Raw genomic sequence first — 16139 nt, forward strand, 5'->3', positions numbered from 1 at the left:
GCTTATGGATGCGGATTACAAGTGAAGCTTATGATCCGCTCATTGGCAGCACGAGTAGCGGACGCCAGTCGGCGCGCACAGCCCCTAGGCCGCTCTGCACTCCGTGATAGCGCAGTACACCTTCCTAGCACGCGCGCCAACCATCACAAGCCTTTTTCACACGTAGCACAGTCGCCTGCCAGTGGCTTGTGGGTGGACGGGCCACCTGCTGCAACAGGCGCACACAGGGGAGGGCGCCCCGCACACGCCTCCGCCTGTAGGAAACCCCATTCCCCCAGTCAGGCCCAGCCAACTGCAGACGCCAAAGCAGCACATATTGCGAGTGTGATTGCTCGTCGGCGACTCGGAATGGCGGCTGGGGCCATTAAGGAGCGCCACACTTGGGAAGAACTGCAGACCGTCATCGGCTCGAAAGACCCAGAGGCACTGGGCATCCTGGGCCGCAGCCAAGAGCAACTAGATATTTATATACAGCAGCGAACTGAAATCTTGAAGGTGGGCGACGCAACTAATTAACACGACATGGCGGGAGCAATCACTTCCTTCGCTGACTTCAGGAATGGGCTAGCGTCGGAGACAGTCTGCGATATCGACTGTTTGGATCCCCCACGAAGCTTAACGAGGAGGGCAAGGCGAGTCCGTGTGCCCTATGTGCCCTACCTGCATTTCGCTGCAAGTGCCCCGCCCATGCCCCCAGGGCCTGGGGCAGTTTCCCGCTACAACCTCCCTGGTCGTGGGGCCTCCCTCCCATGAACCACCTGCCATACATCTTGCGTACATCCTGCAGTTGGTGGTGGATAGCGACAATGACCACACCGCGCGCGATTGCCACATCATGGTCATGCGCAACGAGTTCGGTTACTTCCTGGATGAGGGGCTGGAGCACATCAACATCTGGTGCTCCGACCGGCCGCTATCAGCCGAGGTGATTGAGGCCATTATTCGAGAGCGTCTTCCCTGCGAGGACTACCTGTGGTTTGTAAACCCACCGCAGTACCAGAGCATCAAGGCGGTGAGGAAGACGGGGCAGGACGGGATTGCGGGGTGGATTTGCAGGCGGTCTGGTCAGGCAAGTGGCCCACATGGGTGATGCTAGGATGCTGCCGGTAGCAAAAAGTTCCGGGGCCTGCACGCCAGGCTGAGCCACTCCTGCATTGCGTAGTGCGTGCCTAATGCCGAGCAACGCGCCCGTGGTTGCCGCCTGCAGATCTGGCACGCACATGTGATGGTTAAGGGCCTGAAAGAGGAGGGGTCACATATTAGCGCGCCAGGTGGGTTTATGCAGGTTTGTGACGGCAGATGCAGGTTAGGGCAGGGCAACAACGCGCATGAGCGCTTGGTGCTTGGGGAACTCGAGCAAGCACCGTCTTTAATGCTGTACAACATCGGCCGCATTCAAGGTTTGTTGTGTTTCTCCGCACTCCGATGATTACGACATCGTCGGCCGGGACATGTGGGGCTGAGCGGTCCCCTTGTTTCACTCTCCGCTGGCAACCACAGGCGAGGTGGAGATTCTTGATCCGGAGAAGTACTTGCGGGCCATGCAGCGGCAGGCGGAAGAGGGTCGGGCCGGGCGGGCGACGCCTGAAGATGTGCACGGAGCGGACGGGAGATGAGGCGCAAGCGATGCCCGGCTGCCGCGAGACAGTGAGTGAGATTATGCATCAAGCCTGCGGTGTGCTCAAGGCAGTCGATAGGGGGCCGGATAGGAACCGGTGACCAAGCCGCTGTGACTCTTGCAGGCGGCAGGAGAACTCCAGGTCTGGCAGAATGCGCGCGCGCAAGCAGCTGCCGCCGCGCCGTTAGCCATACGGTACTCGAGCGATGCATGACTGGGCCTATAGTTGAGTGCAATTCTTGCCTGCCTTTCGGCGCAGGCAGCCCGGTCACAGGCATGGGGTCCTTGCGGAGTGGCTTGAGTCGGCGGCTTTTGGGCTGGGCGGTGCGTAACAGGGGAGCGTGCATAACCAGCGCTGGCCGCAGCGGCTGTGTGTCTGTGAGCAGTAATGACACTGTTCAGGGGCTTAAAGCTGCTGGCGGACCGGCCGTATCCATATGAAACAGCAGGCGAGTGGGCCATCTCGTGTGGGGGCCAACGCAAGTGCAGTCGGAGATGCCGGCCACGTTTCGGGGCGTGCCGTGCCGCCGCTGGTTGCTAGGCCCGTGCTGAATGTCCAGTTTCGCTCGGCTGACATCCTGATGCCAAGCAGTGTGGCCGGTTGTTGGCTCGTCCATTGGTTGCATATGCACGTTGCACACAGCCGCAACGGGCCGCGCTCGCTTTGAGTCCGTGTGCCACGGGGTGCGCCTGCCAGACGCGACGGGGCGTGCAGTGATTTGCGCGTGCTAGTAGAGCAGGGAAATCCCTATTTGGGTCGGACGTGCAGTCTGGTATTGGACGCCGCCGGGTAAAAGGCGGTGGGGAACCGGGGAAGGAGCCTTTGGGCACAGTTGCGCGTCCTGGGCGGACGGGCATCGGCAGTAGCAGGCGGTGGTCCCAAAAAGGGTTTTGCTGACGAGTAGGGTTTCAAGTCGGCAGGCATTGGCTGGGTCGTGACGTGTACAAGGTGTCAGTGCAATGTGTGGCGTAACAGTTGTTACATGCTTTGCAATTCTTGAGGACGTGGAAGGTGCACATCGCTGGCCACAGCCCACTGGTTCTGCCAGCAATGGTGCACTCACGCAAGCTCTATATAAGCCGCAATAACCTGCTGAGCATTTACTTACTAACACTTCCAAGTTCAATATATAAGCTTCATCCGTCGTCTGCTCCTATTCAGACCAAAAGGGTCCCGATCCCCTGTGCATTTTGCTAGCGTCCAGCTCAGGTGAGTCGGCCCACCGCGTTGGGACACATGCAACTGGATACGGGTGTCAATATGACTGGATATGGGGCCTCGGTGCGTGAATTCGCCTCCGGAACGTGCCTTGAGCCGCTGCCGACGAAACGCCTCCCTGTATACTTCGCGGACAACGCAGGTTCTTGCAACAATGGCTGCAACCCAGCCCAGTTCAACCGTGCCCATACCAGGCTCCGTTAACAAGGTGCGCGGGCATGCAGGTGGAGGGCTGGACTGCGAGGCGTTCTTTGGCATGCAGTGCCCTTAAGCATCCTCGTTGTCTAGAGTTGTTCCGCATGTACCGCCCTTTAGGGTCTTGATACATGAGTCATCTATGTATATACAAGGCTCGCCGATGGCCGAAACTTGCACGCAGAGCATCGCCTTCCGAGTCGGTCGGAACGCAGCTGCCCTCAACCAGCCCTGCTTCGGTCAGTCGCGGCGAATGAATCGTGTCGTCAAGGCTCGCGCTGTCAAGGCCGTCGGCCTGCGGCAGCAGCGGAAAGCTGTCTCGCCGCAGTCGCCACCCTCTCCTAACCAGGTGCGCGCCGGGGTGTTTGTAGCCCTCCACGTGGCATGCCTGTATCTCAAGAGACAGGCAGAACGTACGCTCGCATACCCTCCTGCGGTGCGTCTTCCTGCATCCCAAGTCGCTGAACCGTAACAACCGCAGGAAAGCGCCATGAACGCGCGGACGGGCAAGGTGGCCTTCGGCCCGTGGCTGGGCCCTTTCGAGACGCACCCCAGCCAGGATGTGGCTGGGGTAGAAAGTCCGATCTTCAGTGACCGCAAGGGCAACACGTACGCCTCGTTGGGCGGTTCGCGCGCGCCTCCGGTGCAGACCGCCGCGACCGCTGCGGCGCTCGGCGCCAAGGGCACGGCCGCGTCCAACGCCGCCACCAAGGAGCTGTACGCCATGATGAACAAGGTGTGTGCAGGCCACTCCCAACCAGGAGGACGTGAAAAAAGGGGCGAGTGCGTTCGTGCTGTTTCGTGCCAGAAGCGAAAGGCCTTTCGGGCCTCCATTCGGAGCTTCACATGCAGGAGTTGCATATGATGAATGTGTGCAGGGCAGTCAACGCTCAATATTGTTGCCGCTTCCCTTGTGCGCAGATGGTGCAGCGGCACGCGGCAAACGCGCCCCCCGTATCGGGGCGGGCGGCGCACTGGCAGTCGGGGCGCAGCGGCAAGATCATGGGCAAGCACGGTGGCGGCGGCCGCTGCGGCGCGCCGCGCACCATTAACCAGCCACGCCGCAGTTAATCGCATGGCCGGTATCTCGTAGCGGTGGGCGGCTGCCATTAGGCCCCCGCTTCAAGGCCACTGCGGTGCCGCGGCATAGAACGTCGGGGGATGCGCGCTGCAGCGCGCTCCAATGACTGTACCATGATGTTACATAGCACCCAGTGTACACGATGTATTGAAGTTGTAAGAAGCACATGCTCCAGCACATGTGCATGGCGTGGACATATCTCGTCGGTCCGATGCAAGCGCTTAGCAGTAGGTACATTTCCGTCTGCGCTGCATGGTTACAATACCGTCACTTTGTTTAGGCGGGCCAAGCTCCTTGTTTTTCCACTTGGCGCCTACGTGCCATGTGAGACGGGCGGGCGGCCTGTGTTGTTGGGGTTACGTTGAGCAAAGTTGCAACGCTAAGCAACTGTAGTCGTGCGTCGTGGGTGCTGGTAATGGAGCTGGTCGCAGGTTGCAGAGATGAAACAAGCAGGTAGCCAGGGCACACGGAGGTGCTTTGGTAGAGATGACGCAGTCATTGACGCTGGATCGGATACAGCGAATTAGGTGCAAAGGGTTTGACACGAGCCGGTGGTTAGAAGCGAGAGCGACTCGGCTTTCCCAGCCTGATAGCGGCACGTGCCCTGAATACGTTAGTGCCATGTAACCGGCCGAAGAACCTCTACCTGTCGAGCGCATCACCACCTTTTTGTGGCTGCTCCAGGGCAATCCTCTGGCTGTCCAGCGTATCGCCACCTAGTTGTGGTCGCTGGCATCACTGTTCCGCTTGACCGGAGAATTCGTTGCCATCCAGGATTTGACTCACAGCCGTACATGATCCGCACTTAGCCCCACCCGAGGCCATTCCCAGTGATGAGACAATCATTTGTGTTCCCGCAAGCACGGCTTACAGGCCGGGAAATGCGCGCCAGCAACGCGCCGCAAGAGACAAGGAATCTTGCACCACAGTAGCACTTGATGATTGCCACGGCGCAATCGGTTCACGTACCTAACAGAACAGCATCTCCTTCCCGTTGCACGCTCTTATGCTCCCAACCCTACACCCGTTTTCTATGAAGGCGTGTGCACGCCGACTTCGTAAGCTGATGACGCGACACGTCTATGGAACTTGGAGCGACACCACGCTCCTGCATACCGTGATCATGCGTGTATCGAACAACTATCGGCCATCCCGCCCACCGTATCCCACCCCTGTCCCAGTGTTTGTATTGTTGTTGGTTGTGGCGGTGCCGGGCGCCCCAGCCGCAGCCCCTAGGCTCAGCTGGTTCAGCTGCATGTGCAGGGCAGGCCCGGAGGGCGCCTCCACCACCACGCGGCTCTTAAAATCCTCAAACTCCTTCTTGATGGTGCGGATGGTGCTGCCCAGCTGCTGCCGGTGATCGTCACTGCGCTGCAGCTGTTCCCTGCGGGGTCACCAACAATTGAAGGACAGCTCTCAGGGGTTGCAACTGCGCTGAGCAAACTGCATGTAGCGCGGAACCCAGTGTCCCGCCATATGTGTCACACGGCTTACCGCAAGTGCTGGTTGTTGGCTTCGAGACCACGCAGCCGCTCCTTCAGCACCGCCAGCTCCTCGCTCTACGCACAGCAGGATACACATGCCGGCATCCACATGTCGATGCTGATCGCAACAATGCGGCTGGGCCTCGAGAGGATTACGTATATGCACCACTTTCAACAGTGGCCAGGCTACACAAGCTGTCCGGTCATCTCAAGCCCCCGCCCCTCATGCAGCAGAGCTGGTCAAAATCGTAGAAGCGCCCAGCAACTGGTACCTGCTTTGCTAGTCGTTCCGCGTTGGCCTTCGCCTCAGCCGCATGCTGCGCGGCGTCCTGCAGCGACCTGTCCAGGATGGACGTAAGCTGTTCATCTGCGACCAGGAAAGGGTAGGGGGGTTGTCAGGCAGGGGCTGCCGCAGCTGTCGTCGTGGCCGTCGTTGCCACAGCCTACCGGGTTGGGCACGCACCGCTGTACCATACAGTAGCCGCTCACCTCGTTTGCTGCGTGCAAGCATCTCCTCCAGCGCCGAAAGGGAGAATGCTGCGGGCAGACACACATGCGGACACCTCAACTCGTGCATACAGTGTTGGTCCTATGTGTACGTCCTTGCCGCTCCTCACAGCCAGCCCTGCTGCCCACCGCCTGGTCCCTGCCTGACCCAATCAGGACGACACTCCACAGCCCCCAAGCCCTCCGTCGCCCTCGCGACCTGACTCACATGATCCGCGCACCGTGACGCCCACATGGAAGCAGTCTGCAGGCAGCGAGCCGTCCGGCCCCATCTGCAGCGGCCGCAGCTCGAAGAATGTCAGCTCGTTGGCGGCAATACCCAGCTGACTGCAGCACCGGTCCACAAGCAGCCGGCCGGACGTGCTGGCAGTGGCCGGCCCATCGGAGCCGCACGCTGCGTCCTCTTTCGCCCTCGCCGCCCGCTCCGCAGCCCCGTCGTCGTCAGCGTCAGCGTCGCCTGCACCGCCGTTGTCGTCGTCGTCCTGGTCGCCGCCGCCGGCGCGGTGGCGTGACCGGCCGGGCTCTTGGGCTTCCCCACCTGAAACACCCAGTGTCGCATGGCTGGTATGCTGCTCCACAAGGTTCTGTAGCACGAAGGCGGGGGACACCAGCTCCACCCGAACGGGGGGGTGCTGCCGGCCGCCCGACGCAGCAGGTGGTCCGCCCAGCGTCGCCGCGCCGCCATGCAGCCCGCCGGGACCGTGCAGCCCCACCCCCAGCGCGGGCGTGGGGGCGCCGCTCGGCACCGGCGATGCAGAGGCTGGGTTGATGAGGCTCAGCATCGGGGGCTTGAGGGGCGGCCCCCGACGCGTGCGAGGTGGCCCTGGGTCCTCAGCAGCGCCTGTCACGCGAGCCTGGTTCAGCGTCAGCCCGCCCAGTCCGAGCCCAGGGACCGGTCTCCCCCGGGATGTTTCGGGCAGATAAGTTGGCTCAGATCGCATAGCTGAGAGCCCATCCAGGCCTGGCTCTGCGCTGCCGGCATCGTTTGGAACGAAAGTGGGCATTTTGAGCTGAAAGCCGGGACCCAGGCGCGAGAACCCCATAGGCGGAGGCCCTCTCGAAGTCGGGGGCGGTCCATCATGCTCATAGCGTCCACCAGACGGCGCGAAATTGAGTGGCACATCGTCCAGGTCCTCGCTGTTTAGGTCGTCATCCTCGCTCGACATGTTTGCCCCAGTCAACGTGTAGCTAATGCTGATTGCAATCTAGAGCATATGAGTACAATGCACACGCGACCGGCAGTCACACGGCTGCTTGCTGCCCGCGCGAGAGGTACAAATATTTGAGCTTGCAGGGCGCTAGCTGTTGTGTTGTTGACATGTAGAGAGCGTGTGCTCCTTCATCTTACAATTCTACTGCCATACATATTAAGTACATGGATTGTTTGTAGTCAACGCGATCCCTGCGTGCCTTCATTCCTCGTCGCCATTTCCTCGAAAACATGTGGCGCGTTTGGCGCACATAAAATATCAGGCTTGCCGTTGATGTAAAAATAACAAAATTTACGTGCCCTGTTCCAAGGAAGGCCCCTCCGTGTCTTCGGCCCCCGCCCTGACCAGTCCACAGCGCCTCCTGACACCCTCTCTGCATCCCCCTTACAACACACCGCACACAAATGCCCACAGGTTTATCGTAGTCACAGCGGCCCTGCAGTCCGAACAAATACGATCACTTGAAGTCGTCAGGCAGAGTCTCGCGAGTGAAGAACTCTCTCCGCAGCTCATCCACGCTCACGAAGCGCACCTGTGGATTGCACGGTCGGCATGTCAGGCATGCAAGCGCACTTGTACCCGGTAACGGGTGGCCCAGTATCTGATGTCTCCACAAGCGCCAACCGTGGCGTCGCTAGAATCCGTCCCAGCCACACGAACGTCAACACAGGGAGCAGCAACACCAACATATCACACCTAGGCATTTCGTCGTACCACGCGCAGCCAGCACTGCAAACAGAAAGACTCACCAGAGCAGCGTACTTGCGCATGAGCGGCTTGATGACCTCCCATGCGGGGAAGAATACCCAGGGCGCGTCCACAAACAGCACCTGGCTCACGCGGCGGGGATAGTACTCAAAGAACGCCTCCACCTGCGCCACCAAAGTCAACGTTTTTGCACTTAGGAGAGAAGGGGTGCTTGGAGTAGGTGCGCCTTGCAGTAGACTGAGAGCCTGCGGATAGGACGTTGAGCAGCCCCAGCAGGTCCCATGGGACTGGTGCAGAGGTTTTGATCACTGCAGCGCCACAAATCCACTGCATGAGTCCATGACCCGAACCCAGCGCTGCAGCTCCGCAGCCGCACGTACCATGAAGGCCGCGAACGCGAAGTCCGCATTGGCGGAGAATGTGAAGCCGCGCAGGTCGAAGATGCCAACAATCTGCTCGCCGCCCGGGGGCAGGCGCGAGATGGCGGTGTCAATCAGGTACGCCGCCAGGCGCTTGGAGCCGTCGATAGGGTACTCGCCTGGGAGGTATCAGGTAGTGTAAACGGGTTGCATGTCACCGCGGGGGAAAGGCATGGCAGCCAATCACAACCGCGCATGATGGCAATGCAGTACACGGCGTCCGCGACAGCTTCGGCTAGGCCATGAACACAGGCACAATGTCCCATCACCCACCCCATCACTTACCGGTCACGTGCTTCTTGGTGCGGATCACGATGGCGGGCCTGCCATACTTGTCGGGTGCGGTGTGCACGTAGGCTTTGCCGCTGGCCATCTCGCGGGCCACCATGTCCGGGGTGGTGGCCTGGGGCCTGGGGGTGTGGCGCGAGGTGTGGTGGTGTTGCATATCTCAGCGAACAGCCGATGGTGTGGTGTGACAGCCATACTGGCACAGCCGAGACTCGTGGTCAGCGGTGCGCGTGGCGCGTACTGGGAACTCCCGTATGCAAGGCACAAATGGGCTGTGTGCCAAACGTGTGTGTACGCGGCCGGTTGTGGCCTCCCTGTGAACCCCCTGCGCATGCCGGGATGCCTCATCCTGCATGAGGCAAGTCCAGACCCTTCATCCATAATGTGCCGCGGCCGCTGATGAAGCCGTGAACCAACCCTGCGACTGCGCCCAACGTGGCCCCACGCCCGCCCAGCAGCTGCTCACTGGAACGCCTTGCGCCACTTGAGCATGCTGCGTAGCTTCTGCTCTGCCTCCTCCACATCGAAGTAACGGTCCCGCAGGTACCACTTGAGCGTGTCTTCATCGGGGGAGGCATCGGGGGAGCTGAACCGTTGTCTCAAGGCCGCAAGCGCCTGGGGAAAGTGCGTGTGAGCCCGGGCCAGGTAAACTGGTGGCCATCCGACCTTTGGGGAATCACCATTGTGGCAGGCACGACCAAATAGCCACACGCGTCGCACCTGCTGCTGAGTCGGCGAGTCCGTCCATGGCTCAGGGCGCAGTCCTGGGACCACGGCCGAGCTCGTTGTCGCAACCTGCGGCCCGGCAGCAGCAGCACGAGCGCATGGCCGCGGTCGCGCATCAAGCACAAACGGCGTGCGCCTTGTAGAACGCGCAGAGGAGCTAGCTCCCCGCAAGCTCTGCTGCGCGTACTGTCTCAAGTTCATTGCGATGAGTTCGGTGACAACGACGTGCTTGCCGCTACCTCGCCCACCCCCAGCCCAGAGAAACAAGTGATAAATGTATGTAAGTCTATTATAACTGCAATAATCATGATAAGCGTTTGTAAGCTTCAAGTTCTCAGTTACATGGGCGATTGTGTTTTTCCGATGGCCATCGCTGCTGAGCGCCGCTAACTAACATAGATTGTTATTTGTTCAAGCGATACATATGCGAAGGATAGCAATGAAGTAGCGAATGACATTACGTGTAAGCCTGCGCAGCGCGAGCGCTCTGGCGTGCGCTGACACAAAGTCAGAATGCTGAACGAGCGCTATTTGGCGGTGGTCACCACGGGCATACAGACGCTATGCATCATCGGGGCGGGCCGGTTAGCGGCCAACCGCGGCCTGTTCGAGCCAACCTCGGTCACCCGCATACTCAACCGCTTCGTTGTAGTCGTGTGCCTACCGGCGCTCCAGTTTTGGCTGCTGGCCATTAAGACGGACATGCGCAACATGGAGGTGGGTATCAAGGTTGACGCAGTTGGTGCCGCGCTGGCTGTAGTTTGGCGTGCGGTGGCTGCTTGTGCCGGCAAACCCAGTACTCTCCGCTGACCCTTTTTTCCCCGTCGTTAATGATGTGCACGTAACCCTACATGCACCGCTCTACCGGCCGCGTCATCGTCGCATTGCAGCATTGGCGGTGCGTTATACCTTGTATGGGCCAACCTCCTGCCTGCTGGGGTTTCGGTGCGCGGTGCCGCCCGTCAGCTGACCAGCTTGCCTGCTCCATGCATCCAGGGCGGTTGGAGCCTTCATGCTGTGGACGCTCCTTGTGCAACTGGCGTGCACGGCGTGGGTGATCATTTTCGAACGCGGCAAGCTAAGCAGGTGCGGGTCAAGGCCGCGTAGGATTGCAGTTTTCACGTCCATCTCATTAGCGCTGCTTTTTAGGACGGCCAAAGCACTCCGCGTCAACCCCTGGCCGCTCCCCCGGCGCGCGCGCAAACACACATAAACACACACATACTTTCGCTTCGTGTTTGTGACATACACATACAGGATCGGCGTCCACAGCCTGGTGCTGGTTGCCAACAACACCGGCATCTTGGCCCCAGTGGTGTTGGAAGCGGCGGTGGCGCCATCAGCCGCCGCCATTGGCATGCTCGCCACAATCGTGCTTTACTTCCAGCAGCTGCCCACTGCCATGGTGCTGTTTGAGTTAGACCGTATTGCAACCAGCAAGGGTGCCGCTGCGGCCGCTGCCGCGGCGGCGGCGGGTACGGGCGGAGGGGCCCTGCACACGCCAGCCGGCGCCGATGCTTCGGCGCTGGATGCGACAACGTCGACTTCATCGCTGGCCAAGTGGCTGCGGCAGGCGACGGGGCCGGGCGGCGAGCGACAGGCTGCGCTGCAGAAGCCCATTACATTGGTGGGGAAGGTTAGCGGCGGCGGCACGGGGCAGGCGGCGGCTGGCGCATGGCCATCGCCGGTGCAGGCTGCGACGGCGGCGGCTTTGGGGCAGTCGCCGGCAGATGCACGATTGGGCTTCAGGGACGGCGAGGAGCTGCCGCCCGTGGCACGCGCTCGGGGCACGGCTGGCGGTGCTGCGTCGCGCACGCACCGGGCGTCTCCACTAGTAAGGCAAGGCGAGGATGAGGCGGGCGGCGGCCAGGCGGTGCTTGTGTCGGGACGCGACGTGGGGGTCGTGTCGCGAAGTCGCGCACACGGACATAGCGGCGGTAGCGGCGCCGCTGCCGAAGATGCTGGGCTTGCGGCTGCGTCCCAGGTGGCCACGGCAGCGGCAGCGGCTGGGGTGCAGGTGGTGCATGGCCATACACCAGCGCGCCCCACCATGGCGATGCCCACCCACAATCCACATTTCTACTCGCTTCCCACGTCGGGAACACCCACGCAACATCACAACCCATACCAGCACCCGAATGAGGGCGGTGGGCACCAACACCTGCCCCTGTCCTACGCCGGCGCCGCGGCCGCGGCTATCTCCGCCGCCACATCCACCGTGGCCACGGCCACGGCCAGCCCCGCCGCCAGCTCGCCGGAGCGCAGCTCAGTGTCGTTCTTAAACCCGCCGCCGCCGTCGGAGCCGCCGCACGAGCCCAGCCTGCGGCACGCGGCGCAGCTGGTGCTGTCCAATGCGCTCATGTGGACCACGGGCGCGGCTACGGTGGTGTCCATGCTGGGGCTGCACGCGCTGCTGGACCCGGCGGAGCCCACGCACATACCGCTGCTGGGGTTCGTGGAGGGCACGCTGGCGTGGCTGGCGCGCTGCTCCGTGCCCGTGTCGCTGTTCGCCATGGGACTGTGGGGCGCCAGCCGCGCCGCCGAGACGTCCGGCAGTGGCAGCGGGCGCGGCTGGATCGTCAAGACAGCCGTTTACCTGGCGATCAAGCTGTTCCTTCTGCCCTGGGTGATGGTGTTTGTGAACAGCCTGCTGGGGCTGGGCGGGCGGCTGGGGCGGTCCATGGTGGTGCTCACGTGCGTGCCGGTGGGGCAGATGGCGTTTGTGGTTAGCGAGCAGTACGGCGAGGGCGCAGAGGCGGTGACGGGCGTGATGCAGGTGGGGCTGCTGCTTATGCTGCCGCACGTGGTTGCGGTCATGGCGGCGCTAAGATGGCTGGGGCTGTACGAGGAGGACGTGATGATGATTCGTGGGCGGTAGCGGACATACATTATATGTGCGCCCGGACTGTGGGCTGTCCTCAGCAGAAGTACGCATTGCGGACAGCAGGCAGGAGCCTATTAAGTGTTACAACGAACAACGTATACTCATGTATGGCATGAGCGCTCTCAACTCAACAACACTAGCATATGGCAGGCCTGCGCACGCAAAGCTCCGGGTCCAATAGTTGCAACTCAGCAACTGTCAACACCATAGCACAGGTGTTGTCTAGAGATTGCCTAACTTGCCCCCCCTGTCTTATTCAAAATCGAGGCATCAATACTGTTCATTCATACATAAGATATCACCAGCAGCAGCTCACTTCTGACTTCTCCTCTCACATTGTATCACGAAATTGGTGTGTCAGCCCGCCGGGGGGGGGGGGAGTGCCTGACCTTAAGATCCCCGCTTAACATCAGATTGCGGACGACTCTGCTGGCCATATGGACCCAAACCAGTCTCTTAAGTCAGAACACCAACCGCACACAACGGGGCCGTGCCTCTCAAGCTTCTGCCATTTGCCTTATTGTTGTCACGTCCTCGTAGTACAGTTGCTCGGAGCCTCAGCGGCGCCCCCAGTTCCGCAGCCCAAAGCGTGTCGCACACACAAAGCCATTACAATTTGATGACTGCCCGGGCACTGCAGCCCTTCCACAGCCGAAGCCCATGCCAGTCAGTCCCGTCTCTTTAGAGGCGGCACGGGATATCAGTAACCTGCAGTCACATGAGTGTTGTGCAATACCGTATCGCAAGCCCTGCTACTGTGCAGCGTTGTCGTCCACGCCTGCGCCTGCGCCTGCGCCTGCGCCTGCGCCATGTTGGCCGGCACCATCTGCTGCTATTACGGCGCCCCCACGGGGTTGAACATGCTGTCCTCCAGCGGCCACGGCGCCAGACGCCTCTGCCACTCCTGGCTCGTCATAGCCGCGGTGCTGTGCTGCTGCAGAGCCGCCAGGCGGTCCTGTGTCCCGCGCTTTCCTGCGGCCTCACGCGCCGCCTTGATGTACTGCCACAGAACCGGCGCCTGTGCTTCCTGCTGGCTCGCCATGTGCGTTACACGCTTGAAGGCCAGGTGAGCCAGTGCCAGAGCCTCTGTATACTGTAGCACTTCATGCGTGCCGGCCGGCAGTGGCGCCTCAGGTTCCGCGGCTGCCGCCACCGCCTGCGCAATGACGGCGTGCTGTGCCTGCTGTGCTGCGCCCGCTAGCAGTTGCGCGGCACGGGCCCCGGCCACGCCATTAGCCAGGGGCCACGCCGGCAGCGCTTCAGGCAGCAGCTGCATCCCCGGCGGCCCTCCGCCGGCGCGCTGCACTATGGTTGCGGCCGCAACCCATGCAGCCGCATCCGCAGTGGGCTGCTTAGGCGCGCGCGGCCCCAGCAGCCTCGCCGCCATGAACACCACCGGTGGCTGAGCGCTGTGCTCCACGGATGGCGGCAACATCTCCACGGCCTCCTTCCCAACAGGCAGCACAAAGTGCAGCGGAGGCGCGAGGTACGAGATAATCTTCAGCACGAGGTCGTAGGGCAGCAAGCCGAGAGAGGCCTGGCCCTGGGGCTCCACAGCAGAGGCGCCCGGCGTGCCAGCGGTACCCTCGCCTGAGCAAGAGCAAGGGGAGAGCCGGGTATCAGCAAGGCGATTGGGATGTGTGAAGTTAACCTGAGCACGAACGATGGGCACATGTTTGGTGAAGTTGGGAAGGCCGATACCGGTAACCACTGGAGCGAGGCCATTACACCCACCTGGCTTCTTCCACAGCTGCCCGCAGCATCTGGCCTCCCCGACCCCCGACTCAGAGCCGCCGGTGCTGCTGCTGCGGCGGCTCTTGCAGCCGCCGAGGTTTTCTTCGCCGCCGCCACCTCCAGCACTGCTGCGGCGGCTGCCCGGGCGCTTGTGCTGCGCGTTGCAGGCGAGCAAAAGCTGCCGCACCGCAGCCGCGAATTGTGGGAACTTGGGCCTGAAGTAGGATGCATGGCTGGCGGGCGTCCACGCGCAAAACTGCGCCTCCGTCACCTCCTGGAACGGGTGGCTGGAGCTGGGCCAGCACACCTGTGAGCAAACGCACACATAGCGGACTGAATGTCTGTTCGGGCGTCATTGTAACTATTGGCGGGTGTGTGTGCGTAGAATCTTCCGAAACAGACCCCATGCTTCAAAATACATAGAGCTCAACAAGGAAATCACGGATCCACTTTCCAGAATGAAAATGGGTTTCTGGGTGCAAAGTTATGAATGCGACAAGAAGGAACAGCCTGACAGTTATGGCCCCTCACGGTTGTCGGTCGGTTGGTTGACCCCCGGGGACTGTCCCACGAGGTCTTACACAGAGGTTCACGCCAAGTTCTGTTCCTAGCGCTTCTGTCCTGCAACGCGCGGCGCCATGGACGCAGCGCAACCACGCAAGCATAGGTGTAACCCGGATGCAGAACACGTGCATAGTTTGGGGCAGTTTGGGGAGCGGCATATCGGCATTTCGGGAGTTGCCTTGGGAACTGGCCAGGGACAAGCCGGTTGCGCCCGGGTTTTGCATGGGTGAACGTGTCACATTTCGTATTATTCAAGTAACATTGGCGTAAGCCGCTGCATAGTCCACATGTCCACATGCCGGTCGGTCAAATGTGTCCCCAAGGCGGAGCAGTCGATTGCCGCCACCAAACAAATACGGGGGTCGGGGTGTGTGTGTGTGTGGGGGGGGGGGTCAAACGGCAGGGGGGGTCGGCCGGTCGGTCGGTCGGGGGGTCCGGGAGTTTTTGTGGAATGGGGTCAAGAAAGCTTGTTCCTTACCCCCCCCCACCCCACCCCATTGGCTTGTTTGTTATGGAACACGCTATGGGCCTATGGCCAACAGGCTGTCGCACAGAAACCAGAAGGACCCCGCCCTGGTTGTATGCGCTGTTCAGCGCTGCTATCTACTACTGCTGGTCTCCATGGTGTCCACTCACCGGTAAATTGTTGACAAGGAGATCGCCGATGGCGAGGGCTTTGCTCCGGAACACAAATGGGTGCGTCAAGAAGGTGTACACCCTGCATCAAGACGAATCGTTAGGACACGCAGAAGAGCGAGGCATGAAGGCACCCGGCTGCCCGCTGTCCTGGCCTGCGAACCCCCGCCAGCATCGGTAGAAGTAGTGGGGCGACGCGGCAAAAAGCAGGCGACCGGGGGAGAGCAGCAGGCGGTGGGGGAGAGCAGGCACGCGCCACGCGGCGGCGGCGCAAACAGACAGCAGCCTTAACTCACAAGATGGTGCTCCATGGCTCCATTTTTCCGTAAAAGGACTCTCGACCGTCAAAGTCGACCCTGCAAGTTGAGGTTGGCGCACCGGCGTTACTCAACATACATGTCGCCCGGCCCGCAACTCCCATCGCGATGCGAGAAGTTGCGCTCGCAGTCGCGCTCGGAGGGCGCGGTCCTTTGCAAGGCTCTGTGCCGTAAGTAAAAGCTTCCCCTGCCGGCTTGAGCAATCAGTGCACGGCTGCGCATTCACACGCACCAGTAGACCTCCACGTTGTGGCGGGTCCGGTTTGTCAAGACAAGATTCACGCGAAAGCGGCTGTGAAGGCTTTGGACCTTGTCGCCATCGCTGTAGAAGAACTGGGGTTCCGGAGGCTGTTGCGGAGGGTCGCGCCAGGGAAGCCCAACAGCAGCGAACTCCTGCCATGCCATGTCCCTTCGAGGTCCTAGCGCAGCGCGCAGCTGGCAAAGATGAACCAAAGAATCACGATAAAGAGCGCGCCGTCCCTGCCACAGGCCCTGCGCCAAGCTACGTACCCTCCGAGTAAGTAAAGACTAAGTCTTTTGCGACGGGC

General features: G+C 61.2%; 6 protein-coding genes across 7 annotated transcripts; 3 read left to right on the forward strand and 3 right to left on the reverse strand.

Annotated features, from left to right (window-relative positions):
* Positions 1-37: 37 nt before the first annotated feature.
* CHLRE_10g447900v5 (uncharacterized protein) lies at positions 38-2696 on the forward strand. Of its 2 annotated transcripts, none has more exons than XM_043066914.1 (6): positions 38-495; positions 558-632; positions 788-1012; positions 1208-1271; positions 1501-1647; positions 1878-2696. In XM_043066914.1, the coding sequence occupies exons 1-5, from the start codon at positions 349-351 to the stop codon at positions 1614-1616; spliced, it is 627 nt and encodes a 208-aa protein (XP_042920312.1). In that variant the 5' UTR covers positions 38-348; the 3' UTR covers positions 1617-1647; positions 1878-2696. The 2 variants fall into 2 exon arrangements, with proteins under 2 accessions (XP_042920312.1, XP_042920311.1); XM_043066915.1 differs by having other exon boundaries at positions 1743-2629.
* Positions 2697-2742: 46 nt separating this feature from the next.
* CHLRE_10g447950v5 (uncharacterized protein) lies at positions 2743-4752 on the forward strand. Its single transcript, XM_001698255.2, has 5 exons — positions 2743-2828; positions 2980-3045; positions 3217-3381; positions 3514-3768; positions 3954-4752. The coding sequence occupies exons 2-5, from the start codon at positions 2992-2994 to the stop codon at positions 4101-4103; spliced, it is 624 nt and encodes a 207-aa protein (XP_001698307.1). The 5' UTR covers positions 2743-2828; positions 2980-2991; the 3' UTR covers positions 4104-4752.
* Positions 4753-4968: 216 nt separating this feature from the next.
* Positions 4969-7387, reverse strand: CHLRE_10g448000v5 (uncharacterized protein). Its single transcript, XM_043066916.1, has 5 exons — positions 6313-7387; positions 6087-6134; positions 5870-5964; positions 5608-5672; positions 4969-5497 (listed from the first exon to the last, which is right to left on the reverse strand). The coding sequence occupies exons 1-5, from the start codon at positions 7268-7270 to the stop codon at positions 5254-5256; spliced, it is 1410 nt and encodes a 469-aa protein (XP_042920313.1). The 5' UTR covers positions 7271-7387; the 3' UTR covers positions 4969-5253.
* A 49-nt stretch (positions 7388-7436) lies between these two features.
* Positions 7437-9787, reverse strand: CHLRE_10g448051v5 (uncharacterized protein). The gene is made up of 6 exons (XM_001698430.2): positions 9451-9787; positions 9197-9345; positions 8728-8852; positions 8404-8561; positions 8065-8187; positions 7437-7847 (listed from the first exon to the last, which is right to left on the reverse strand). The coding sequence occupies exons 2-6, from the start codon at positions 9220-9222 to the stop codon at positions 7773-7775; spliced, it is 507 nt and encodes a 168-aa protein (XP_001698482.2). The 5' UTR covers positions 9223-9345; positions 9451-9787; the 3' UTR covers positions 7437-7772.
* A 100-nt stretch (positions 9788-9887) lies between these two features.
* On the forward strand, positions 9888-12389 carry CHLRE_10g448100v5 (uncharacterized protein). Its single transcript, XM_001698256.2, has 4 exons — positions 9888-10173; positions 10347-10354; positions 10453-10542; positions 10714-12389. The coding sequence occupies exons 1-4, from the start codon at positions 9970-9972 to the stop codon at positions 12332-12334; spliced, it is 1923 nt and encodes a 640-aa protein (XP_001698308.2). The 5' UTR covers positions 9888-9969; the 3' UTR covers positions 12335-12389.
* Positions 12390-12409: 20 nt separating this feature from the next.
* CHLRE_10g448150v5 (uncharacterized protein) lies at positions 12410-16137 on the reverse strand. The gene is made up of 5 exons (XM_043066917.1): positions 15824-16137; positions 15571-15630; positions 15275-15356; positions 14075-14381; positions 12410-13930 (listed from the first exon to the last, which is right to left on the reverse strand). Exons 1-5 carry the CDS (start codon positions 15994-15996, stop codon positions 13176-13178), a joined length of 1377 nt encoding a protein of 458 aa, XP_042920314.1. The 5' UTR covers positions 15997-16137; the 3' UTR covers positions 12410-13175.
* Between the last annotated feature and the right edge of the window lie 2 nt (positions 16138-16139).

The sequence above is a fragment of the Chlamydomonas reinhardtii genome, chromosome 10 (assembly GCF_000002595.2).
Source record: "Chlamydomonas reinhardtii strain CC-503 cw92 mt+ chromosome 10, whole genome shotgun sequence".
Lineage (NCBI taxonomy): Eukaryota > Viridiplantae > Chlorophyta > Chlorophyceae > Chlamydomonadales > Chlamydomonadaceae > Chlamydomonas > Chlamydomonas reinhardtii.